Raw genomic sequence first — 26123 nt, 5'->3', positions numbered from 1 at the left:
TGAAAATCTAAGTAATAAGCGTGACAGCGGAGCCCAGGGCCTCAACGTTTGTCCTTCCTCTGGTTGGTGTTAAAAGGAGGAGTGGCCTGATGAGATCTGAGACAAATGGACTTAGAGCTCCGACCACAACTTCCCCTGTTGGCAGTGAAGTCTGCACCGCTCGAGTGTTCACTAGAACGCAGACCAAAACCCCACCCAGAAGTCGTTGTGCTCGCTGCGTGCTGGCCACTTTACAGGAGCCCAGTTGTCCGTGTTGAGCCTGCGTTACCATGACGGCGTTGGACAGGAGCCCATTACTGGTGGTCATTTTTCTGTGGATGAGTTTTGGAAAAGTGTCTGGTGAGTTGGGATATTCTGTAAACTAAAGTACGTACACTGGGCAGTTTGATGTGCCGAAGTCACAACAGGGACGGCTTCATCTCTGACGAGAACAATCTGATGAGAACTTCAGATACAGCGTGACTGAACAGAAGCTACCATGTTGAGTGGTTAACCTGGGAGAACATATCTATTTTGTTCATGGTGAATTAGATGAAACCCGTGCTGTAGACAAACACACGTTTTGAAAATACGACTATTTGATGCTATTATGTTGAGAATGATGAGTAACAAGAAATTAAACAATTTTACAATTTTAAAGTATAGGTACACATATCGAGCCTTAAAAGGTCAGGTAACATTGGGCGTCTAATAGGCCATGAAGATATTACAGAAGGGTACAATTTCCCCCAATTTATTTTTTAAATGATTGAGAGAAAATTGCCAACCGTTTTAAGAATCCCAAAATGCCAAAGATTGAATGTTTCCAGCTTCTCAAATGTGGGGATTTGCTTCTTTTGCTTTAAAAGGCTCAATTAACTACTGGATATAGAAATATGCAACAACTAGGAAGTAGGGATTGGCATTTTTCAATATAGTCTGAGGTTTTAAATCAAATTACTTTTATTATTTAATTGATCATTTTCCACAGAACAGGACATTCTCTGACACAAAAAAAAACTTACAATTAATTATACAAAAACTGAAAGAGAAAGATATTTTACAGTTATAAGTTATTAATGGATTAATTAAGGAAATAATTGGGAGATCAATTGATAATGAAAATAACGTAAATTTAAATTTGGTGTAATTCAGAAATGTGAAGGGGTTGTTCATTTTGTAAGAGATGTTACAGCCAAGATATTTCAGTTTTAATTCCAAACCACAGCTGACTTTGGCCTACTTCTCGTATCCGCGGTCTATAGTCGCAGCCAACTGGTGTGGAGGTCTTTTTTTTTTTTTTTTTAAAGAGAAAGATCTCACTTTTGAAAATATGTATCCTCTATCCCCTTTGTGACCCGAGCAGTTAAAAAGATAAATGTTGTAACTGCATGTATACGTCCCTCGTAGAGCCTTGCCTTCTATCACAATACATACAACTGCACATAGACACAGCATTAATCCCATTATTTAATCCTGAACAATCTGTTGCAGGGATTTATTTATCATAAGTGCACTGAGATCCACTCGTTAGCTATTGAATGGGTGGTGGGTCACACTGTGAAATATTTATCCCCCCATCAGTTATTTTCAGGGGCTTACTCTGTGTTCGCTGTTTCCTTTGAACACACGCTACATGAGAGCTGCGGAAACCAAAACCTGAAGATAACACACCAGCTCTGGTGAAGCGAAGGCAACAGATAAACAGAGGCATTCACAACCAAGTTTACCTTTTTTACTTTCGGCACGATCGTCCATCCAAACACGATCGTGCCGAATATGTCCAATTATGTCCGTCGTGAAGTGTAACAGAAAGCAAACCGATGTTTATATTATGTGTGTGAAAAGGGAACATTATTTGGAAGTGTGGAAATAATCACACCATCACATATTTCGGAGAAGTGGTTCATTTCATTGAATTAGTGACTGAGAAAAAGCAAAGGGACAGAAAAGGACATGTGCTCAAGGTTCTTTTTTTTTTTTTTTTTTTTTTTTAACATGTAAACTCCAAATTACATTTGAATTTTATTAAAATGTAACACGATATTGTCAAAAGTTAAATGAACACCTCAAAGTTCTGTTGAACAATGGTTAAATTGGCTTTAGTTAAAACTTTCAAACTTAAATTCAAGAAAACAAACAAATATATAAATCTATATATAACACAATGAAGCTGTGGACACAGTGCCACATGAATCCTTTCCAGTGGTTGATTAGAATGAGTCAATTAAATGATGCATTGAACTAGAAATGTAATTAATTAGATGTCCATGTACATTATAAAATAATCATTATGTGTAAGTCGATTCTTTTATTCTTAAATTTGTTCATCGCAAAGTAGTTCTTTTGAGAGGCTTTTAAGTTTGACATTGTGTCTTCCTGTCATACACATTTCATCTCACAATGTGTTCGTTGTCTTCTCAAACTTTTTAAAAATGTTTTCATGATCTCATCTGTTTTAATTTGAAATTGTTTTAAATTTAATTACTTATTTTTTAATTTGTTGCTGTGTTATTTTCAGCAGTATTTTGTGAAATAGAGATTCCAATCAGAGCTTGTGTCTTTAGATGAATCCATTAACTTTGTGCTCATCTAATGAAAACTTATTAAAGCAATGGATTGTGAGATAACATTAATAAAATAACAACAAAGATCTGTTTGAAAAAAACAAGCATTAATTGGCTTGATCAGTTCGCGACATTTATCCTATACATTAAAAGTGCATTATAGGAGTTTGGGAGCATTTTGATTGCCTCTCAACGTTAACCTTAGCCGGCTGCTCGTAGCCAACAGCGCTAACAGTAAAAAACAGTCAAAACTGTTTACCTGAGGGGGAACCGGGCGGTGGCTGCAACGCTATTGTCATACAATCATGAAACATTGCAGCTCATGTTTTTCGTTGATTGACTGCTAACCCAGGGCCAATGTATTTCAAAAGTGTTGTCCATATCCAGAAATGCATCGCATGTTGAGCTTAGTGTCAGATATTTATGGTGGCGCTTATCATGAAGTTAGAACAAGTGTTACGTTATGCCCAATTTCTTTTCAAATTATTCTGCTGAAAATGGAATCAAAAAGTGGATTCTGTAGCTTTGGAGGGTCAATAATAATATTGTGATATGCACATTATATTTGCCTTCACAATATCTATCTTTTGTGGTCGTCAATAATCTGTTCGGTGTGGGTGTGAAGCTAAACTTTTCTAACGGTTGCGTATCCAATGAAGCTGACCATTTGAACAACAGCAATAGAAAAACATTAATCTGTAAAAGCTTGTAAGCTCGTATACGATCGGTGTTCAAGTATTTTCAACTGAATAATATCTATCTAATATCCCATCTAGAGCTCCACCGAAGTCCTGCTCCTTTCTGTGCATGGGTACAATGACACATTACAGGGATTCTCAGTAAAAGACTAGAAGTGAGAAGTATTCTTCATAAATCACCCCCTCCATTCATTCTTATTTGATAAACTTTTTAAAAGGTCCTTATATATTTATAAAGATGTTTGACAGAGCGTTAAATGGCGCACACTACCCGTCCTCCCCTTAAATCTCCCCTTACTCAAAGTAGCATTTAGGATAATACAAATGGTTTCTTACGTAATGGCTGCAGTTGCCGATTGTTTCACAATCTAAAATGGTGACAGCGGCGTTACTCAATAATCTTCTTTTGTAAAGGACGACCAAAACTGCCCCATGGCCGCAGAGCAGTCATATTCACACGAGCACCAACAGCTAAAGCACCAGATATATGTTTGCAATGAAAAGGCAATCTTTACGGACCAATGTGAGACAAATGCTTGATGATGATGTCATGAGTCTTTATGATGTCATCCTTTATTTACATGACTACATCAACATGCTGTTCTAATGGCTTTGCTCCTAATCAAGTGCCCCCCTGTGTCCCCTCAGCCGCTCTGACAGAGCCACAGATCTGTTACGTGCTGGATGGAATCCTGTTTCTGTACGGCATCATCCTGACGGCTCTCTACTGCAGAATCAAGGTTTGCATATACTCCACATTTGCCTTTACGGAAACATGCACGCATCAAACGGATCACTCACATGATGTGTCTGCAAACACAGAATCACTTAGAAGTGTAGAAAGTAATCTGGTACATTGTTAGTGTTAATGTGGAATAGGTTGTTGTCAGCATTCAGAAAAAAAGAAGGAACAATGACATAAAACCTTTTGCTAGGATACATGAATATCATATGCAGATGTACCGACATACACCATTTACAGTGCTAAATTTAGATTTAGATTTTTTTTATCGCGAAATAATGAATATATGCTCCCAAAATAAGACTTTGATGAGCCTGGACTTGTTTGTTATTGACTCTCCACACGTCATGATGCAGTGCAATCTGCTCTGATGCACTAACATCTGACTTTTTAATTTTTTTTTTAAAGTTACCAACTTTTAAGGCGTTATAAAAAGGCCCAGACCATATTGCTAGGCCCGCTGGAGTGAAGGGGTGACGACGACGTAGTCAACTCGGTTTTCTTCAGAGGTCTCTGGTGCTTGGGAAACACTACACATTCTGTTCACAGGGGCCGCCAAACTCCACCTAAAATGACAGTTCCTTGTGATGAAAACAGCATATAAAAAACACTATCAATGGATGTTAAAACGACAGTTTGACACATGTAGCTACTTTCAATAATCACTCATTGAACACTGTCTTCTACAGATCTACAATGGTAAGGAGGCTGCAGCTGAGAAGGCAAAGGGCAAGCAGGTGAGAATAAAAACACAGAATAGACATCAAGACGTGACTTGTTGTTTATGAATGTAGAGGGGTTAGAACAAGCTCGTTAGCTGAGAATACAATCCACCACAGCACAAACTGGAGTCTCGGTGAACAAACCCGAGACAGGCAAAAATAATCTCAAGAGTCAGAGTCAACTCTAAAGCAACTCTAATGCTAATTTCTGGCTTGCACTTCTCCGATAGATTGTTCTTCCTCTTTATCCAGAGGACATACTTAAAGTTTACCGGCAACCTCTTACAGCCAATTACCAAGAAAGACACAATGTTACGGTGTGTGTTGCCATAATGATACTGCATCTAATATTGTTGTTTTCCATCCCTGACAGAATGTTGAAGAGGGTATCTATACGGTGAGTTTTGATGCTATGAATGACGTAAAGGAGATAGGGGACAGCTGATGGCTTAAATGTTAAAATAGATTAAATTAAATTGAAGAAAGTGAGATTACCATCTCTTTTTTTTAAAATTATAAAGCAGGTCTAGGTACTATATGAATACTGCAAACATTTTAAAACGCTCAACCCAGAGAAATGCACACAGACGGTATACAGAGCCGGTTTCTTTAAACGAGCCATCAGGACTTCTGTAAATGTTATAATGTCACAACTATCTCGCCACGAGGAGAATTGGTGCTAAACTCTGTGTGGTTGACCCAGATCGTGAGTCTATGGTGGCAATTGAGTGTGAAGATGGCCAAAGTGCAAATGGGAATACGCCTACCAATCACAGGAGACAGGGCTTTTATGGGTGGGGCTCTTAAGGAGACAGGGGATAAAACGGAGCGATTCAGACAGAGGGTGAATCCAGGTATATTCACACAGACATTGTGGTGGAAAATAATGTGTGTTTTGAGAATTAAAGCAGGTAAATATGTTCTATTAGAAACCCAAAATACAAGTATGAACCTGACTATGTGCATGATACGTCCCCTTTAAATAATAGCGTTATCCCTAAATGTCTCATTATCCCTCTCTGTCTTCCTTCCAGGGGTTGACTCCTCATGCCCAGGACACTTATGAAAGTATTGGCATGAAAAAGTGACACAATGACCGAAAGTCCAAAAAGTGCATGCATCAATGTTTGTTCCCCTTTTGCTTTTGTAGAATGAGTGGTAAGCTACAAAGGACGACACAGAAACAGGGAAGTTGATCCCTCAGAAATGCATAACTTTAACTATATAAAGTTTTTTTTATTAAGTTTATTTTTTACAGGTCTGTTGCACATATTTAATTTTGACGCAAACATGTTTTGAAAACTAACGCTTCAGACACATCTTATATCGTAATTCATTTAAACAAAAAATGTAATGTTGTGGATGGATGTTTTATGTCATGTGTCAGACAGTCCAACTAACTTCCTCTTTAAGGCCATTTGAAATATATTAAAAGTATTCTACTCTTGTGCAACATGGTAGAAGGTGAATTACAGTTAAAGCTCCAGCCTTACAGAGATACTGAGCAGTGTTTCCTGCACACCACAGGATGGCAGTGATGGTGTCTTTAGTGAAGTCCTTACAAGTCCACGCACACGCACACGCACACGCACACACACACACACACACACACACACACACACACACACACACACACACACACACACACACACACACACACTCACGCACACACACAGGAGTCTGAAAGAAATCAAGGAAATAACATGGACTGCTGTAAAGATTGCGATGTAAACTGCTGCCTGTAAGATGCATAGAGCTGTTATACATACGGAAAAACCTATTAAATGTTCAACGTGCTTATTAAATAACGTTGTCTCTCTTTGAATTGCAGTGTTACATTCTGGAAAATCTGTATATATTATGTTTGTATCGGGAGTGGTAGACCTCTGGTCGTCATAAGCTCAACAGACAACATTTTCTGACAGTGGTTTGGCTAAAACAGTTGTATAAAAGTTTGTATGAAGCTCCTAAAGATTTATGTCAGTCTGAGAAGTTTTGATCTGTTACATTATTTAACCCAGATCAGACCGATTTGAGACGTGTAACAAATAAAGGAGAAAAGGATTGGGGGGGACAAGGCAGGAGAAACATGATGTACTATTCATTTATGAGGTGTTGTAGATGACATTTCATCAGGATATTAAATGGCCCAGGGCAGATTTCTGTTTATTCCCATGATTTGGATTATGAAATCCTTCAAAGTGTCTTAATGATGCTCAACCTAATGTTTGTAATTATCCCATTCAAAATTAAAAGATGAATTAGTTTTCCTCTTATGGGAGGAGGCACCTATTGTTTTGGCATCACCCTAATGTAGCAGTCTCTTATGATATCCAGCCTGCGTCACTTGGACATAGTTTGAACTAATATTTGCTTTTCACCTGCCTCTCCTCTGAGCAGAGCATGTAAAGACGAGAAAATAACTGTCATGTTGCCTCAGCCGAACCGGAATGGTGACTTTCGGCGCTGGAGTGCATGTACGTGCGTGTGACTGTGGGTAGGTCTGTGTGTGTCTGAGAGAGAGAGAGAGAGAGAGAGGGAGGGAGGGAGAGGGGAAGCTCAAACAGGTGTATCACAAACAGGTAAAGCTGCTCCTTCTTTTTTCTAAAGGGCACACATGATGGCATGTGCTTGACAAAACAACACCAAGCAAACTGAGAGGACTTACACTTTCCGGAAGGACCGAGTTTTTACAACTGTAACATAACGTATTCCTTGGCCGTGACGGGACGGGACTTTGGAAGGGATCTAGGATGGAAGCATGAGTCTGCCTCAGTGCCTCATGCATGCCTGCCATTTAGGATACCATTACCTGGACCGATGAGCTTTGTTTCAGTGCTGATATTGTCCCAGCTTGTGCAGAGTTAACAGTAACTGCCGAGGAGAATGACACTTCTGCCGACCAGACTGTGTCTCTGTGTCCTTTGGATCTTTGGTAAGAAGGCTTTCCATGCACATACATACAGTGTTCTTTTTATTTTTGAGTTTACAGCATGTCTGTGTCTTTATCCTGTCTGGTGTCGGATGTGATATTCCCTCAGGGCATGCAAGCTGTCCTCAACAACACTTATGTAGTGACCTTATTGTAGACTGTTTGATAAACATCCCTATAATACTTCTATACCCTACAATAGGCCTGTTCTTGACACCATTGCAACAGGCCGAATGGTCATGTTTAGACGAACATTACAAATGAAGAAATAAGATTTAGAAAGGTGTCTCATGCATATTCACAAGCCAGGTTCTGTACACTGGTGATGATAGACTTAGCTGGAGCCGTGCTGTGAAAGAAAACACATCTGGTATTTCTGGAAAAACTGGTTGCTTTTGATCAATTCCCCTCCTGCCTGATCCAGGGGAACTGTGGGCCCTTCGAGTAAGACTGTGTGTGTGTGTGTGTGTGTGTGTGTGTGCGTGCGTGTGTGTGCGTGTGTTGTAAATGCAACCTAAGGGTGACAAACACACCGCACAAATTCATGGAAAAACACACCTGTCTGCACAGTACACTCATCCGGTCTGCTGGTAAATGCATGAATCACATACCCACTGACATATCCGAACAGATTCTCCTAAATCAGATATGGAATCAACACCTGTAAGAATTCCTGAGGGTGAGACATGCAAACACGCAAACACCCAAACACCCAAACCTGTGAACGTGGTCAAAGTTGCGTTGTCTGTTGTAAATGTCTAACGGGAAATCCGTGTGGATTAACAAAGTCATGTGTGTGACGGACAACCATTGTATGAATTGGCCTTTTTTTGCCTTGGTAGCCTACCCAGTGGATGAATCCTAATTATTTAGATGATTCCCTGACTTTTTCTCTTATGTCACCATGAAGCTCACATTCAGTGTCTCAGCAGCATTTAGACATTAATTTCCCCCTCAGGACAAACTGCTTTAGCAATCCCTTCAATTTCTCATCTAGCAGCGTCTCAAAATTTCCATTCGTCAAATACTTCAGATTTCTGACTTTGTTCCCTCGACCAACAGTTATTGGTATTTTCCCATTTGGTTTTGTGTTATTGCAGGAAACAAACAATTATGATGCAAACAACTGCATAGGGACTTGTATACCTTTAAAAGTAGATCTATAGTGAATAGTGGAAATATAGACTTGTGAAAACAGTGATTAGTAGAACAAATTAGAACTGATGTCTGCACAATAACTATATTGCTTATATTGGCAAACAAAAGAGTGATCAGAGATACATGTTTCAAGAGGACTTTTTTGACTGATTAGATCATCCACTGATGAAAAGGCCAGCCCTATTTTGTATTTCAGCTTGCATACAGAAGGTCTGTCATGTTGTGAGGAATCCACCTGCAAGCTGTTTTCCTTCAGTGTCAACAGTGTCATGGTCATCTGAAAATTGCCCCCTCTGAAAGGGAATCAATCACCAACAACAACACAATCCTGGTGCCAAGAGCAGCAACATAATTATGTGATGATGAATCACCTGGCCATGCTTTTAGGTGGCAAGCATGCTACTCATTTGCACTAGCAGAGCTTTCACAACACACAATTATGTTTTCGCAGCATGCCGAGAGGAATATCCCCCTGAGAGTTGCAAACAAACTATTGCAATGTCTTGTCAACCACGCAGGTTGCAGGAATCAGCATCTCGTGCCTAAGTGTGTGCACACTTAGGCACTATGAGATTGCTAGTGGACAGCAAAAGATATAATCTGACTCAGTGTCGTCGGGGCGTTTGTGGTCTATCGTGTTGCAGTGTGAAACACACTATACACACGTGTGTGTGTTTGTGCCTTGTGTGTTTCCTGAGTCGTTGAAAGGCTCACTCTGTCCAGACACTGAGGTAAACCTCTATTAGTTTGCTGTGAATACTTATCTCGAACGAGTCAAGCAGCATACCTTCTTCCCCTGTGCTTTTTTCTGACGGACAACTTGTTTTCTCTCTCCTCCCTCTTGTCTGTCTCCACTTGGCGTGGACTTTCTAAACCCCGTCTCTGCTCCTCTTGGCTGACATTTATATTCTTGCAGTCTGAATATGTGTTGTCACGCATGCCGCGATAGTTTCTGTGAACGTGTTATTTTTTGGATACAAGGGCAGAAATATGTATTTCATGGAAACTGTAGGAACACTGACACTTTGAAACATTAGGAAACACAATATTGAGGGAATTTAGACATATCGGGAAGGGCGTGTTTTCGCTCTCCTGGCGGGAGAGTGAAAGGAGTCCCCTAATGCTAAGCTAAGCTAAGCTAATTGGCTTCTTGCTGTTGATTCATATTTAACGGACAGATATGAGAGTGGTATCCATCTTCTAATCTGAAACGCAACAAGAAAGCAAGCAGCATTTCAAATTGCAAGCATATCAATTGCCTCCACAAGGCTGAGAAGCTAACGGTGCCGACAGCACAAACAGTGCAACAGAACAGCGCTCACACAGCCAACCGTGTTCTGGAAACTACCACGATGTTATCAGCTGTGAACGCTATATAAGTGCAGTGCAGAGTGGCGGCCATGAGCTAGCCAGTGGAGCATGCTCACATGCACTAACATGCACTAAAAGGTAGACATTACTACACAATATCTCTACAGAGCTAATAGTTGTTTAGTGCTCTGAATGTTGCAGAGAACCTTTAATTAACTTCAGTGACAAAGAAGAAGCTTGGACCAAAATGTACATGCATTTTGTTTAATTCACTCGACGCAGCCGAGTTAGGTTGAACTGGAAAGGTCAGCAAAGATAAAGGCTAGACCACATTCTTCAGTGGGAAGTGCACATGCTTTTGTAATAATAGCTTCTTCTTAATATAGGTACTCTATTTTGAAGTTAGAAAATTAGCAACAAGAGCAGTTTTCCTGTGCACTTTTATTATTTATATTGTAAGTAACTACAGGTTCAGACTGAAGGTCAAAGGTCACTCTCAGGGAGCTTTTAGGCTGGACTGCACACTGAAACAAGCTAATTTCAGGATCTCTCAGACGACTGATTTCAGATTGATCTCTTCCTCATTCAATGTATACTTACCTACTCCTCTCTTCTTTTAGTGACAGTGACATGGGGAAACTTTGTGGATCCCCCCCTAAGAGATCCCATACTTTCCCTGGCAGAGGAGGAGACCGTCCTGCCCTGTCGCTACCAGCCCACTGGTGACACTGTGGTGGTGCAGGTCACCTGGTATAAGTTTAAACAGCAGATCATCACTGCACACCATACTAATGGACAAACAGGTCAGTAGGTACAATGGCCTAGTTCCTGTGGCCTTCTCTCTGCCGCAGGCTCCAAAAAGTTTCTTCAAGAATTTCTTCACACTGAACAACTTGCCCTATCTTTATCATAGCACTCGCTCCTCTATGCTCATTACAGCGAGCACATCTTATATTACAACTGCTCATACAACTAATAGCGCTTTAAGGCAGCAGTTTAAAAACATCTAAACCCATTGTGAGTGTGATACATGCCAGATAAAACAGAACAGAGAGTGACAAAAGAAACCCTAAAAGTTTGTTTTAAACTTGCTGGGCCTAATTTTGTTATTTATCACACCCGATCCTTTCACACATGGTCTTTTAACTCTCTCCCTTTCTCACACTCTGTGCCTCTCTCCATCTTCTCTGCCTCTCTGCAGCGTTTGGGACGTGGTCTCAACGTGTGCGCTTCAAAAGCAGCGAGCCCACCCTGGACTCGTCTCTGGTTATCATGAGCACGGAGGTCTCCGATGAGGGGAAATACCTCTGCCGCATCAGCACCTTCCCCTCCGGCAACTTTGACAGAGAGATGTCCGTCGTCGTGTGGAGTAAGTCCCTTCCTCCTGGCCGTGCAAATAGATGTATTCAATACAAGACATAATGAGGCCTGATGATATAATAACATAATCGCATATACATACATAACATACTTACAGGTACTTGTTTGTCAGTAATTTTTCACACACAAGTTGAGCATTTGTTATGCTCCTCAAAAGCTAATAATCACCATCTTAGGAAACATAATGGGATTTCATAAGGAATAATTTCAATAAATCAGGATATTCATTGGATTTTAAATCTGATAAGCATTTTAGAGACACTTTTTTCTCAATTTACAACATTTCTACATTATTATCCCACACCACCATTGATCATATTTGTACATGTTTAAATTGGTTAATTATTCTATATTTGTTATCTCTTTCTTAGACCTGAAATACAAGTTGTAGTAGTCCACTTGTCAAATTTATTTCCTGGGTGTCAAAGTGTCCTGGAAGTCTTGAATAAGCAAGTCATAATAAAGTTCTAAGAACTTAATTTTCATTGTTCAGTGAACGTTTTAACCGTCAGCTACCGGCTAATTTTGAACATGCCATTTCAGTTTTTCAACCTGACCGTGATCATTTAATAAATAACAAGTTATGTTACTCTCTGTAGCATTACTAAAGAAGCAACAAGCACAGTTAAAGGCAAAAAAGATAGACTGAAATTGTTATTATTATAATGTTATTACTTAACAGTTCATTTAACACTTACAAACAGGAAACACTTGACTCTGAGCCCCGCCCACTTTAAACAAATATGAAAAGCACAGAAAAAAACACAAATAAAGACATCCCTTAAAGAGAAATTACCCAAATAATTCTACATTTTGAGGAAGATGTGTCTGATCATGTTGGATAAGCCCTTTTACTAAGACACCAATTGATAAAATATGTTTGTGTCTTGTCTATGTGTGCATTCAACACCAATTGCTAAGTGTGTTGACTTATCATTGTTATCTTCATTCTGACAATGCTTGTGACAATCTCCCCTCCAGCTGTTCCTATCGCCTCACTGGAGCCTGTGATTCTGGTGGAGGGACAGCCCTACCGACAGGCCGCTTCCTGTCGCTCTGTTGCCCGCCCGCCTCCCCGCCTCTCCTGGGACACCGACCTGAATGGCCAGGCCGTCGATCGTTCCTCCGACAACGGGGCGGTCTCCTCGCATTACTCCCTGCACCCCCTGAGGAGCATGAACGGCAAGATGCTGGACTGTCTGGTGTGGCATCCCACGATGACAGACCCCCGCAGGCTCACAAACAGGCTGGTGGTGCACTGTGAGTATTCATCAGAAATATACACAGGAAGGGGTGCTTTATAAAAGGTCAGGTTTGAATCGGTCCCTTGGTCAAGAAGAAGAACAAGGATCTGTCTCAACATCGGGTAGCACAGCTTTACTTCTTGTTTTTTTACTTCAAATCAGGAAGAGACTTCATAATGATTTTTTGCTCTTTACATTCCTCTCTTTATTACTCAGTTTTATTTGCATTTCTTTACTTTATTATATTCCCTATTGAAAAAGGTTGAAGGAGAAACTTCTTAAAAAACCCTAATACATGGCCCTTGTGTGGTTACAGGATATTTTTAGGGCCCTACAACTATGAACGTTGGCTTTGTTGCTGTATACTTTGTTGCTTACTTGTAAAACATCACATTCGTTAGAAGTTGTCCTACATACAACGGCATTAGTTGAAAAGCTTGACCCCACATTTGCTCCTGGTCTTTGGTTTCTTTAGTTTTACCCTCACGTGCCTCAGCGAAACAAGCTGATAACATATGTTTTTTTTCTCCCAGTCCCTCCACACGCAGAGGTGTCTGGCTTCAATGGAGACTGGTCCGTGGGTTTGGAGAATGCTGCCCTGAGGTGTGTGAGTGGAGGAAACCCCAAACCACAGAGTTTCACCTGGATCAGGTACAATCTGTCTGCTCCTTGTGTGTGACTAACTCTGATGTGTCTGGTCACTGTTACCTTTCTCTTAACTTAAGACAGTAATTAGACCAATTATATTTTGCTGCAATTCCACCATTCCAGGGTATACATGGGGTGTTCAGTGCACTCAGGTCATCCTCGTGAGCCAAAGTCAATGCCAGACGCAGTCAAAACGCCTCCAGGGTACTGGGGGGTGTTTTCATTATTTCTCCAATCCGGCTCTTCTTACATGTAACTGTGTGCTCCAGACTAGACGACGTGTTTATCTCAAAGACCATGTCAAAGCAATATTGACATGCAATGTAAACTGGGATAACCGGTTTAGGGAAATTAACTCATCTTTTATTATTAACTCAATTTAAATAGAGAAGTTTCATAAAAGGTCCTGAGTTGTATTTGTCTGACAAATACTTGTAATTGACTGATTACATTGTACTGACAGTAAAGAACCAACACTGAAACTGTAACTAAAGTAAATCTGCATAGTAACCCTGTACCATATGTATTTAGTTTTTATGAGTGGGTCTCTGTCTGCTGGTGGCACGAGACACATACCTGCTGATGGTTTCCTGCCTTCTGTTAACAGTAGTCCATTGATTGACAGTAGGGACCAGTATTGTGCAGGGAATGTAGCAACGCGCTCACTAAAGTCAGAGACGACAACGGTCTGCAAATAGACATGGATGTAAACAACGCACATTTGAAATAATCAAAAAGCTGTAATGCAAATGTTCAAGAAGATAAAAAATGCACTCAGTACTTTAGTTCGGGGGAAGAGGGGGTCGCGGAATAATTTGTTATAAACTATAAAAATGTGCTGTATCATTACAAACTGCATATCAACAGATGGAGACCAATTGCGTCAATAAAACAAGCCCACGTTAGCTGTGGGCCAATAGAAACTCTGATTTGATTGTGATACACGTCTCATATTTTTGAATGGTTGCACTTCCTGAAAGTCAACTTTAGATTAGGTTTACATATCTGAATATACTAGGACTGTGCCAGTATCGCTACTGTTCATTTTCTGAAAACACTCAAAATTTAAGCTATAAATGCAATTTGAATAAGATCTCCATCCGTTTAAAGGTATGGAACATTGTGGATTCCCCCTACTGTGGGCCAAATAAAGGATTATCTCATCTTAACTTGACATGATTGAACTTGAAATGTGTTTTCACCATGAAATAGGACTGAAGCATTTAAGTTGAAAATATTTAGAATCCAAACAGCCCCCGGTAGTACAAATGGTTGTAAGCATATGCTTAATCTGTGTGATTACTTGTTAATGGGTCCTCGTCATTTACAGATTAAACTTTAGGTTAAAATGACCCTTTCCACTTAACCAAACAAGTCCTGGCATTGTCACCTCCTGATTCTGCTGCCTCGATGGAAACTGACAGGCTCAGATGTTGCGTATGTCATGTAGAAATGCGGCACATCGCTGCAGCTCTAAACCCAGACGAGGGTTTGACTCAGATGCCTGACTCCTTCTGCTTGAGTCACCTTGCCACATTTGTAAACCTTTTCCTTTTGGTGCGTTAGAGATATTCTCAGGGTGTGGCATAGAGTTTGGCGAGAAAATTGTGAGCCACAAAAAAGTGACTCGAAGTCTCCCATGGAATCAGGAGAAGTGACAGTTAGGCCCCAAGGGAAGAATTCCTGACACTCAGATGGGGCGCTGTTAATAGTAAAGAAGGTCAAAAAAAATGCTGAGTGGGGAGATGATGTACACATTACTTGTTGTTAGTCACAGGAGCACACATGTACACACACACACACACACACACACACACACACACACACACACACACACACGCACACGTACACACATACGCACGCACGCACGCACGCACGCACACACACACACACACACACACACACACACACACACACACACACACACACACACACACACATCCAGAGTTATGGGCAACCTCTCCTTCCTCGTGCAGGCCTTTCCCATGAACACACGCACAGATACAAATGTGCTGCTGTTGCAGCGGGCGGACCTGTTGGCTTTGTCAATAAAAGGCGGCGGGTGAAGTAATAGCTGGTGTCACAGTGTCGTGTTGCAGCTTGTGCCGAGAACAGACAGATGGGATGAGTTTCGCACGAAGGAGGGAGCTCGAGGGGGGTAAAGCGAAAGGGATGAGCGGCCCCGACTACAGAGGAGAACTAGTGGGAGCAGGATTACAGAATGGTTGGGGCGAGCCAGGGAGCGGAGAGAGGAGGAAAAGGAAGCACAGTGTGTAGGTCTGTGTGAGATATGTTATCATGAAGCTGAGTCATGTGGTACAGATAGTTCCTCTTCTCTGCTGGTGGTAGAATATGTGAAGCCCCTGTGAATGGAACAGTAGGTATGTTTCACTGCATCCTATAAGAAGAGGAAATACAGCCGGTATTTCTGGGGCAATGCAGGTTGATAATGGTAGTAATAGGCGGAGATTAACATTGAGTCATGTCCTCAAAACAACAACACTGAGACAACACCCTGCACTGTGTTGCTCATCCAAGTTTCTAACACAATCTCTCATGAGTCACTCTGGTTCCAAACCATTAAGGGGCATTGTTGACGCAGCACTGGACAAGGAATTGAAAAACAAAACTTTTTTTTAATGTAAATAAATAAATGCAGAATCTGCCACCCTTGCTCACTAATCGATCATGTGTAACAGAAACAAATCAGAAAAGAATAAAAAGCAGAAGCGGTGGCGTGGTCAGCACGAGCAGTCAGAGGCTGAACGAAGGAAAGTCCACCAGCGACAGAAATGTCAGCTTCATAAACAGAGAGTGGTTCAGAAAAGACGGGGGTTATGTACTTTTGGTACTTGTTTCTTTGGAGCCGGGGAGGGTTTTCAGTATTTATACTTGTCTGTCTGGGATATGTTGATGAGTCCCACTTGTTACCTGAGAGGATAAACATGTACCGTTTCTAAAAACTGCTTCAATACTATACGCATCAAAACCAGTTAAGCATCATGTATTTGCCCCATAGTGCAAACATGAGAACATGGCTCAATCTGGCAGAAAGCAGTCAATTAGATTAGAAGTCTGATATAATAGAAGGCATGGTTTTATTCTGTGATGGCCATGGGATACACTTTCTTTGATCTTTTTGGGTTTTATTGGGAATATTTATGTGAGTGTTTTATTCTAGAAGCTGAAAAGTGAACTTCCAAAATTTGACAAAAAACAACAACTCACAATCTTGCCAAAATGTATACATGTATCATATGACAAAAATATTATTTTTGTCATATGTATTAAGACAGACAAAAATGTAAAAGCCAAACTAGTCCCTCCCTAGTGAAGCTCAATGGTTAATCTTTGTTTTGTTTCTGAATGCAGAATGGGGGCAGAGTTGCCGGAAGGTGTCATCCCCCACCCTAATGGAACACTAGCTTTTGGGAGACCCCTCAGCCCGTCAGATGGAGGCACATACCAGTGTGTGGCGCAGAATGACGTGGGCGTAGGGAAGGCGGAGGTGGAGATTAGTGTGGCAGGTAGACGACAGTAATATCAACATCACATACTGACTATAATAAGAATAAATGTGTGCATCCATCTAATCCAGACAAGTTCCCCGCCGACTCTCCGTTTGACAGAATCTTCCCAGTCACGGGGCCTGATGGAAAACATGCTGATGATCATCGTGGGGGGAGTGGCCGGGGGGCTGCTGATCTTGATGCTCATCGTCGTCATCACCCTCACGTGTCATCACAAACGCAAGAACAAGAAACTGGAGAGGGAGCTCACTGTGAGGAAGTACGTTGATTTTTATTTATTTTTAATAATTTTAATCAAGATGAGATAAGACGAGATGAAACCTTAATGATCTCCGCAGGGAAGATTAAACCAATGATAAAGACTAACAATGGAGCAGATCAGGAATATTAAGCATATTACATGTGACAGTTACAACAGTAGAGCGAGTTAAGTTAAATTAGAGGCGCACAAAGTGTCAAATCCTGTTGATAGCACTGAATAAAACATGAAAAATATTCAGGATGAACTGCATAGAAACGTACACGGTGAACAATTCAGTGAATCCTTTGATATATATCTTTGATCTCTGTCTCTCGTTTCTCACAGGGAGGAAATAAGCACTCTCTCCAGGCAAGCTTCGTTCAGGAGAGTGAACTCTGTCAGCACAGATGCCAGAGGAACGGTAAGACATTGACTTATTCTCTACACACTGAGCTTGCTGTCCTACTGCAGCTCCGTCTTGTGTTTCCTCCTGTGTGTTTGCACGTCCTGATTCCCATATGTTTCACTCAATGGTTTATTGGAGGATCCGTATTTAGAATTTGTGCTGTGATGATCACCTTATAATACTGTGGCAATCAAATGATAAGATCTTGCCTGTCTTTCGTCACTGCTTTGCCTACAAGCGAGTTGCTGAGGAAGTTTTGAAAGGGCATGGACTTTCTTTTCCCCCCAGTGACACATCTAATCTGGCTCTCTGTTTGGTTTCATTGCAGACAGAGGAAAGCATTCCTCTGAGGGTGGAGGGAACCATGAGGACCAGCATGTCTTCCCTCGGGGTTCGTCTACTACTACTAATTCTGAATGGAGTGCATTTCGGATATTGATGCGTTGTCGTTATTATGAACGACAACGCGTTATATTGTTGAAGACCTTTGAGCTACTTTTATGCGCCTTTTGTTTCTGGAGTATGGCTTTTCAATTTCTGGAAATGATTTTTTTCCCCCCAAAATGTAAAACTGTCCGTTTTAATTTCATCTGTGGTGTTATGTCACATATATCCTAAAATGTTGAACTGTTGCGATAATTGATGAATTAACACGAGAAGCAAAAATTACCTCAGTATGACGTGATCTCATGAATGAATACTGCTTGATAATCAACGAATAAGTGTGCAAAGGACAACACAGCCTGTGCATCTAATCGGTGAATGAGTGAATACTGATCGATGTCCCCCGCGCTGGCAGGAGCAAGCTAACTGCCGGGACAGCCGATCTACTCTTTCGGGTGGACGGGGAGGAGGAGCATTTGACTACCTGGGAAGGCCAGTCCTGCACAACAACACGCGGAGGGGAAGAGACAGCAGGCCTTTGGACCGAGACGAGGAGAGCCGACTCAGAGTGGAGACATACGTGAGAAACAGCGCTATTTCTTTAGTAAGTGTGTCTTTGTGCATGCGTACTTCTGGTGCGAGCGTCAAAGCCTGATCACACCAAATTGTGGAATGCATTATTAACCTCTGCATGCTTCCCTAATGGTGATGCAATTATATAGTGTGTGTACTCCGTGTCTTCGCAGCAGGAAACTCGTTTCCACCCTCCCCTCCTGCCATCAGCCTTCCAGATGGTGCAGTCCACTGAGATTGTAAGACAGCTGAACGGCAGCGCCATTATGCCAACAGATGGGGGTTCAGGGCCAGGAAGCGTCACCAAGAATCACCAGCAGCCTCCTCTGAGCCGCAACTACCCACCGGTGACAGATGACGAGGATGAAGTCGATGAGGGTTTGGGGGGTCCCGCCAGTCAGGAGCATCCTGATGACCAGGACAGCGAGACCAACAGCTCCCAGGTGTCCGAAGCTCACAGTACCCGCTACCTGCAGACAAATGGCATACTTAGACCCAAACGCCAGCCAAGCCCCACTGTGGTCAGTCCACATACTTCCCTGATCCACAAGGCCCAGATAGTTTAGCGGGCAGCTGGAAAATAACACGTGAAACGGCAAGACACACAGTAAATGTTTGGTGGTCAGGTATGAACAATCTGCACCTTGACTGCAATGCTGCATCTTCTTTATTGTGTGGGAATATGGTGCAATAGAATAAAATCCTAAGCGGAAAAAAACTCTACTCTGAAGCATCTCCTGGACATTTCTGGATGTCCAATGTCTGCCGGGTGTTCTGTGATCAACAGGGTGCTCTGTATTCCTCAGGATGACCGGCACAAACGAAAACAATGTCGCAATATTTCCAGTGCAGCTACGACAGCGTTTATTTGCAGACACTATTCCTTGCTTGTCTTTCGCAATCTGTTTGCTTTTCGTTAGAAAGCAAACAGGTGAATGCAGCTGGCATACATTTTTATGGGGGCTGTCGAAAATGTACAGTAGGAAATCAAGAAATTCAGGAGAAGGGGTGGAGTCTGTGGGGAAATTGGTACATCGGCAACGGACATTGCAACACTTCTGGAAGGAGGGCGGATGGATGCTGGGTTCAGTGTATCTGTAACTGTGCCTGTGTTGAGTTCCCTTACACAACACGGTTTGGAATCAGATCCAAACTGTGGGGTAGTTCCTGTCATGCCACACCTTGCAACATGCATACCTCCACATTGTCATGGGACTTTGATTTGAAGCACTGAGACATGTTGGATCAGATAATGGCTTCATACAGACAAAACACGACTAATGTGTCCTATACATGTAGTGATTTGGCAATCTCTAAATCTGTACAAATATGCAAAGGATTTTTTTCAAAAAATATTTTTTTAAAACCCAAATCCTCAATACGGTAAATAGTAAAGCATACACATAGATATACAGTTAATATACCCTGTTCCATCTCCTATGTGAGGATGGTATTTTTATCATGCGCACACACTAAATTAATACAGGTGTGCGCTTATGTGTATGCACACACATACACAGTAGATGAAAGCTGGAAAAAGCTACCACATGTTTGTAATGTACATTTTTCTTTCGCTTTTTTCTTTCTTTTTTTTACTGATCGCGTGCTGCTTTTGTGAATAAATCTGGACTTTAACACTAGAGACTATAGAGACAAACAAAGGCTGCCACCAATGTGGACGCAGCCTACTGTATCTGTATGTTTCTTCTTTCAGCTGGATGTTTTTCCAACATCCAAGACAAGACAATGCCTTTCCAAGGAGAATTTGACATGAACCGGTACAGATTTTTAGTATTGTGTCAAAACCAGACATGTATTATTTATCTGTAGATTCATAATAGTGGATATGTTTCATATACATCAGTGTTGGGTTCTGTTACAGCCCCGATATGGGAAGCAAGGTGCCATAGGGAAAATACTTTAGCTTTTTTTGGCAAATATGAAGTATTATTTTGTTCTCCACACATGTATTACATGGTTTGATTCATGTTACCCTCTGTAAATACAACACACATATTAGTTTTTGACTAAGGCAATGTACCATAAGACTTACTGGCAACCTAACAGGTAAGAAAGAGCAACAGATAAGTGGTGTTGTGTGTTAATGTGGGTTGCTTTTGCTGTAGACAGCGCCCCCTGATGTTTACTGCTGGAAAGTGCAGGGACCTGAATGAGCCTAATGCAAAACGACAGAACTATGAAAGACTCTGCATTCCACTGTGATTTGGGGGAAATTATCTTCCAGGTCATTTCTTTAAAAGGTATTTGTATGGGTATCAGTTTGTATTGATGGGTTGGAAATAAATGTGCATGGTTTTTGTAAAACATTTATGTTAACTAAAACTATTTTCTGGACCTTCAAAATAGGAAAAATACACTGAAATGTATTCTGGCTTGCAAGTGAATTGAATTTTTGCAGGAGTTAAGGTGCCCTTGGCCACATGAAGGACATGATTAACCGTTCCTCAAACTTTGGGTGCGTAGCCTATGGATCCTGTTACATTATGCTTTTATGCATTATGTTTGAGTTAGCTCATGGTACAAATTAATTCAAGACAAGACACCATATACGCATAACATCCACTAAAAACTAAAAACTGGATTTAGACACAAGGCCATACAAGGCAAGAACATAATTGGTAATAAAGTATGAGCACACCCCGATGCTGTTATAATTTCAGTTTTGCCAAACTAATTTACAGTTAAATCACAATACCACAAACCAATTTACAACAAAGTAAACACAGCGTGACTCCTTCGGGGTCTGGGAGCCATGGGGCAGGTGCCCACTTTGAGGTGCCAGCCCCTCTGTCCAGGCACCTCCTATGAAAATGAGGTTCAATGATACGGTTTTAATCATGGGCTGCTTCAGTTCGACCACATACAGCCTCAACAAGACTGTTATATATTATATGTTGGTTCAAATCCCATTCTGTTCATAGGGCCCTTGACATGAAAGGGTGTACCACTGTTATAAAACATATTTTAAATCACACAAACAAACAAACAAACAAACAAACAAACACGAGATACACAAATATGACTCGTCCGGAAGTGTGTAACGAATGAGGTCATGCAGAAGGAGGAAACAGATCTCGATAGCTAAGATGGCGGAGGAGCAGCAACAGGAATCATCACAGGGAGAGGTGGAGGGTGAGAGAAACACTTCCAATATTAACTGCGGTCGTGACTCTTGCGAGCGGAGCCCGCGACCCCCGCGAGTGTCCGCTCGGCCGTCCGCCCGCTGCCCTCTCCGTGACGAAGGCGGTTGACAAGCAGCGGCGAGGGGGAGACAGGGCTAGTGGGCTAACGTTAGCCAGCTACCATTGCTACACAAAGAGAAAACGCTTGTTTAGTTACAGACGATGCAGCAGTGCGTGACAGTCCCGGAGTTTTTTACCTAAGGAAATGTTAAAACTATACGTTTAATATTCAATGTAGGAGCCGTCCCTTTTTGGGAGGTAAAACGACCACATTCGTCGAGACGAGGATGTGTTTTGTTTACGCATAGCTCGAGCTAGCCAAGTTGAGCTGACTGACGCTAGCTGGTGTTGTGGATTAAGTTGTTTTCGTGTTAACTGCTGACTGTCAGAACGCGCGCGTGGGGGCGTGTGGTGACAGCACACGACGAAAACAGGATGAGAAAGTGTAGTTTTCTTCGCCCATGCTTTGTTATTGTCTTCATTATATTACGTGTTTAATGCACAACGCCACCGCCGTCTGATTATTTGTGTTTTTAAGCGAGTGTTGGTTGACTCGTATGTCAAAAATGTATCAGAGTAATACACATAAACACATTAATGTACATGATTATGTACTTTCATAAAGTGTCACTGAAAGCACTAGCTCTCTGCCACCGTTGAAGCCATTACGTTGCGAGCTGTATCATGTCTGCACAGGTGGTTCCTCCACCTAAACCGTACAGACGGATTTATTTGTGCATGCGTGAACAAATGCATGATTCAAGATACTTGCGGTCTGTGTTAAATTGAGGCTTGTTTTTGATTATTATTATTAATTTATTTTAATAAAATGAAAAATCACCTCTGCAACATGATGACTTGATGATGCTATGGTTACTTACTCCATCTGCATTGTTTAGGTTACATGGGTGCATGTCCTATTTAATAGTGTACTGCTCTGCTATTTACTACTGCCTTTGCTGTATTGTAAATCAGTCTCACCGGTCTTATTTAAATTGAACACTATTGCAATCTAAACCTGACCAATTATCCATTCTGCTACGCTTCAGGAGTGAACTGCCTCGCATATGATGAGGCCATAATTGCTCAACAGGACAGAATTCAGCAAGAGGTGAGATCCCTTTTTATTGAGAATCAGAAAACTTTTTGAAAATTCTGCTTATGAGTGGATACAGCTCCACTCTTGCTACGCCGCTGTCAACACTGAAAAATGCAAAAACATAATATTATCTTTGTTTGTCAGCCTTTTAAAACTGCCCAGTAACTAATGACCTTGACCTTGACCTGTTCAGAAAACTATGAAACTATTCGGCACAGCTATTGCCTATTAATACAATATGTTATTTTATGAAACAAACATGATACATCCTAAATGGAAGTTCTGTATTGTGTATATATAAATGCATAGATTTGTTTGGGTCCTTTTTGTTACCTTTTGTTCAGACTACAAGAATAGCTTGGGTCAAAACAGATGCACCCACGAGTGAAGATTCTTACCATGCATGCCCTAATAATCTCTTTGTGTGGGTATGTAGATAGCCAACAGTAGCCCCTTAGTGTCGGACAGACAGGACCTGGCGGTGCTGCAGAGGGAGTACGCTGAGGATGACACGGTTTATCAGCTCAAGATCAAGGTCAGTCAATCCGCACCACCTGGTCTTAGGTTACTACACCCACATCAGGGTGCATTTCTGCCACAGTCCAGGGTGTCTGTTTATCCAGAGCAGCAAAACCAAACGCTGCGTTGCTTACATACTCAAATACAGTCTTTGTATTTGAATTTGGATCATTCTTTTCTCCTTTTGCTACAGGACCTACACAAAAAATACTCGTACATTCGCAAAACACGACCAGATGGGAACTGTTTCTACAGAGCGTTTGGTTTCGCACATCTCGAGTCGCTGCTAGACGACAGCAAAGAACTTCAGAAGTGAGTGTCGCAGTGGTTGCAGTTTGTGCTATAGTAGCTATCGGCCTGTCATTTTGGCCCATTAAAGTCTGTTTTGGCACAGTTTTGTTTTTGCTTTCCCTAATTTACATATAAACAAATGTTTAAAAAAAATTGTTTTATACAAATCTGTCACAGTGCCAGTTATGTATGCAGTCACCGAACAACTAGATGGTGTGTTGTTGTTTGTTATGGGTGAAACAATATGTTTGCCCACTGTGATCTTTGCCTGTTTGTCCTGTCTTCACTGTTCTCCATCATACTTAAAATCTAACAAACACTATGGTGGCCATAATCTCAGGATTATTGAATTTATCTCTACAGGTTCAAAGCAGTTTCAACTAAAAGTAAAATGGACCTGGTTAATGAGGGCTTCACTGAGTTTACCATTGAAGACTTTCACAACACTGTAAGTTTCTTGTGCAGCAAATATTACATTCATTGTTCATTGCAAACTGACAAACCCCAATGCAGACTTTTTTACTTAAAAACTGAAGTTGCATGATCATTGTTTTTAAAAAAAAAAAATGTAATTTGAAAAAAGGAATTCCTGATCCAAGTGGAAAAGTTGTAGTGTAAGGGCTTGTTGATATGGCCAAAACCCTCCATCATGGTATAGGTAATTTTATATCTCCATAGCAATATATATATATATATATATATATATATATATATATATATATATATATATATATATATATATATATATATATATATATATCACGATAAGAGCATCTTTTTTTTGGGATGCTCCTATGTGAACATGAAAAATACAGAGTTATGAGGATTTTCTCTTTTTAAATAAGTACTTATGTACACTCAGCAGTTTAAACTGCTATTTAGAAATAATAAATACATATTTCAAACTATACACTGACTAATACAAATACAGAGTAAGCTGATTAAATAGGTTGATTTAACTACGCTGGGCTAATCCCATAACTCAAGTGTCAATTTTAATATCCTGCCCAATTTGAGTTTATATGTGCTTGTTATCAGTTTAGATGACAAAATTGTGTGTCACAATATGACTTCATCACGATACAATTCCATTGAAAGGCCACAAATGATCACGTTGAATCATCGCACAGCCAAAGTACACAACCGTGTATCTTACATCTTGTTGAATGATGCATTTGGTCTGCTGGAGCACATGGACAGACTAAATTGGACCAGTTGGACAGTGATTTGGCAAGATGGGAACGCATGCGTATCAATTTAAATGATGTGAATAATGTCTTTCCCCCAAGTTCATGGACCTGATCGAACTGTGTGAGAAACAGCCGAGCCTGCAGGAGCTGCTGAACTCCTTCAACGAGCAGAACATGTCGGACTACGTGGTCGTGTACCTGCGGCTGCTCACCTCGGGCTACCTGCAGAGAGAGTTTGGTTTCTTTCAGCACTTCATTGAGGGAGGACGCTCTGTCAAGGAGTTCTGTCAGCAGGTGCGTTTTCAAAGCTTTTAAATTGAACTTAAAAGAAACATAGAATCTCTACTCGTGAACCCATGAATGAATGCAACCATTTTCCTCTTTTGCCAATTTGTGTGAAAGTGTTATTAGTAGAAAAGATGGTCACCACTGTGGAAAGTTGTCATTATTCCAGTTGTTTTTAGGGGCATGTACGTGAATCTAAAAAAAATTCGATCAATGCATTACACACCATATGAAGCTTTGTGTTGCATAAAAAGAGTACCGTCAGCCTTTGGTGAATTACAATGTAAAATGGATGATTGCAATGTTTAATATCTAACCATTAAAGTTCTGTGAATACTTACTGACACTTAATGTTTTTTTTGTTGTTTTCTTTTTCAAGGAGGTAGAGCCCATGTCTAAAGAAAGTGATCACATTCACATCATCGCCTTAGCCCAGGCCCTAAACGTATCCATCCTGGTGGAGTACATGGACAGAGGAGAGGGAGGAACAGTCAATCACCATGTTTTCCCTGAAGGCGGCGACCCACGCATTTTCCTCCTCTATAGACCTGGCCATTATGACATCTTGTACAAATAACACTCCTAACCACAGCCCACCTCATTCTCCTCCTGCTGTACGATACCGCAGTGGGTAAAAAAACGACAACTTCAGCAGCCACATTGATGAAGCATACATCTGTGTATGAGACTACACTTGTGTATTTGAACAAAATAAAGGATAAAATCACATTACATGCCCTTCCTTACCCTTCTCGCCCCAAATTCCCAAGTCTACCCTCAGTCATAACAAAATGGTTAATAAAAAAAAATCTTTGGAAAAAGTAGAAGTGACTCCAGGCATTTAGAGTTGTACAGGTTTTTTTTTTCTTTCGTGGTTGTAAATGTTATCTACTTGCTTTATGTTGGATTATTTTCCTTTTATTACACTGTGTTTCATTGAGTTTTATTAAAGGGATTTACATCTTATTTCTTGGTTTTTTTTTTCTTTCTTCTGAGCGGTCAGTTTGAATTTAGGGTTGCA

The 26123-nt window shown here is 41.0% G+C and overlaps 3 protein-coding genes across 5 annotated transcripts; all 3 read left to right on the top strand.

The window, feature by feature from the left end:
• The first annotated feature begins 123 nt into the window (after positions 1–123).
• Positions 124–6533, top strand: fcer1g (Fc fragment of IgE, high affinity I, receptor for; gamma polypeptide). Of its 2 annotated transcripts, XM_034557623.1 has the most exons (5): positions 126–339; positions 3893–3984; positions 4676–4723; positions 5082–5105; positions 5743–6533. In XM_034557623.1, the coding sequence occupies exons 1-5, from the start codon at positions 270–272 to the stop codon at positions 5794–5796; spliced, it is 288 nt and encodes a 95-aa protein (XP_034413514.1). In that variant the 5' UTR covers positions 126–269; the 3' UTR covers positions 5797–6533. The 2 variants fall into 2 exon arrangements, with proteins under 2 accessions (XP_034413516.1, XP_034413514.1); XM_034557625.1 differs by lacking the exon at positions 5082–5105 and having other exon boundaries at positions 124–339.
• Positions 6534–6636: 103 nt separating this feature from the next.
• On the top strand, positions 6637–20842 carry nectin4a (nectin cell adhesion molecule 4a). Of its 2 annotated transcripts, XM_034557619.1 has the most exons (12): positions 6637–7205; positions 7319–7643; positions 10730–10912; positions 11311–11478; positions 12471–12749; positions 13267–13384; positions 16754–16908; positions 17011–17170; positions 17498–17573; positions 17887–17949; positions 18358–18546; positions 18689–20842. In XM_034557619.1, the coding sequence occupies exons 2-12, from the start codon at positions 7595–7597 to the stop codon at positions 19079–19081; spliced, it is 1833 nt and encodes a 610-aa protein (XP_034413510.1). In that variant the 5' UTR covers positions 6637–7205; positions 7319–7594; the 3' UTR covers positions 19082–20842. The 2 variants fall into 2 exon arrangements, with proteins under 2 accessions (XP_034413510.1, XP_034413511.1); XM_034557620.1 differs by lacking the exon at positions 6637–7205 and having other exon boundaries at positions 7256–7643; positions 18358–18522.
• Positions 20843–21561: 719 nt separating this feature from the next.
• Positions 21562–25831, top strand: LOC117748022 (ubiquitin thioesterase OTUB1-like). Its single transcript, XM_034557622.1, has 7 exons — positions 21562–21668; positions 22768–22829; positions 23254–23352; positions 23530–23648; positions 23991–24075; positions 24917–25111; positions 25482–25831. The coding sequence occupies exons 1-7, from the start codon at positions 21581–21583 to the stop codon at positions 25677–25679; spliced, it is 846 nt and encodes a 281-aa protein (XP_034413513.1). The 5' UTR covers positions 21562–21580; the 3' UTR covers positions 25680–25831.
• Positions 25832–26123: the final 292 nt, after the last annotated feature.

Source organism: Cyclopterus lumpus, chromosome 18, assembly GCF_009769545.1.
Source record: "Cyclopterus lumpus isolate fCycLum1 chromosome 18, fCycLum1.pri, whole genome shotgun sequence".
Classification (NCBI taxonomy): Eukaryota; Metazoa; Chordata; class Actinopteri; order Perciformes; family Cyclopteridae; genus Cyclopterus; species Cyclopterus lumpus.
The sequence above is the reverse complement of the archived record's forward strand: the minus strand, read 5'-3'. Positions and strand labels throughout refer to the sequence as shown.

Bases quoted from the DNA above. Each gene is read 5' to 3' on its own strand.
- LOC117748022 (XM_034557622.1), top strand. From the start codon at position 21,581: ATGAGGTCATGCAGAAGGAGGAAACAGATCTCGATAGCTAAGATGGCG. The intron at 21,669-22,767 runs GTGAGAGAAACA...GCTACGCTTCAG, and splicing joins ATCACAGGGAGAGGTGGAGG to GAGTGAACTGCCTCGCATAT. The intron at 24,076-24,916 runs GTAAGTTTCTTG...CTTTCCCCCAAG, and splicing joins TTGAAGACTTTCACAACACT to TTCATGGACCTGATCGAACT.
- nectin4a (XM_034557619.1), top strand. From the start codon at position 7,595: ATGACACTTCTGCCGACCAGACTGTGTCTCTGTGTCCTTTGGATCTTT. The intron at 7,644-10,729 runs GTAAGAAGGCTT...CTCTTCTTTTAG, and splicing joins CTGTGTCCTTTGGATCTTTG to TGACAGTGACATGGGGAAAC. The intron at 17,574-17,886 runs GTAAGACATTGA...GTTTCATTGCAG, and splicing joins GCACAGATGCCAGAGGAACG to ACAGAGGAAAGCATTCCTCT.
- fcer1g (XM_034557623.1), top strand. From the start codon at position 270: ATGACGGCGTTGGACAGGAGCCCATTACTGGTGGTCATTTTTCTGTGG. The intron at 340-3,892 runs GTGAGTTGGGAT...GTGTCCCCTCAG, and splicing joins GAGTTTTGGAAAAGTGTCTG to CCGCTCTGACAGAGCCACAG. The intron at 5,106-5,742 runs GTGAGTTTTGAT...TCTTCCTTCCAG, and splicing joins TTGAAGAGGGTATCTATACG to GGGTTGACTCCTCATGCCCA.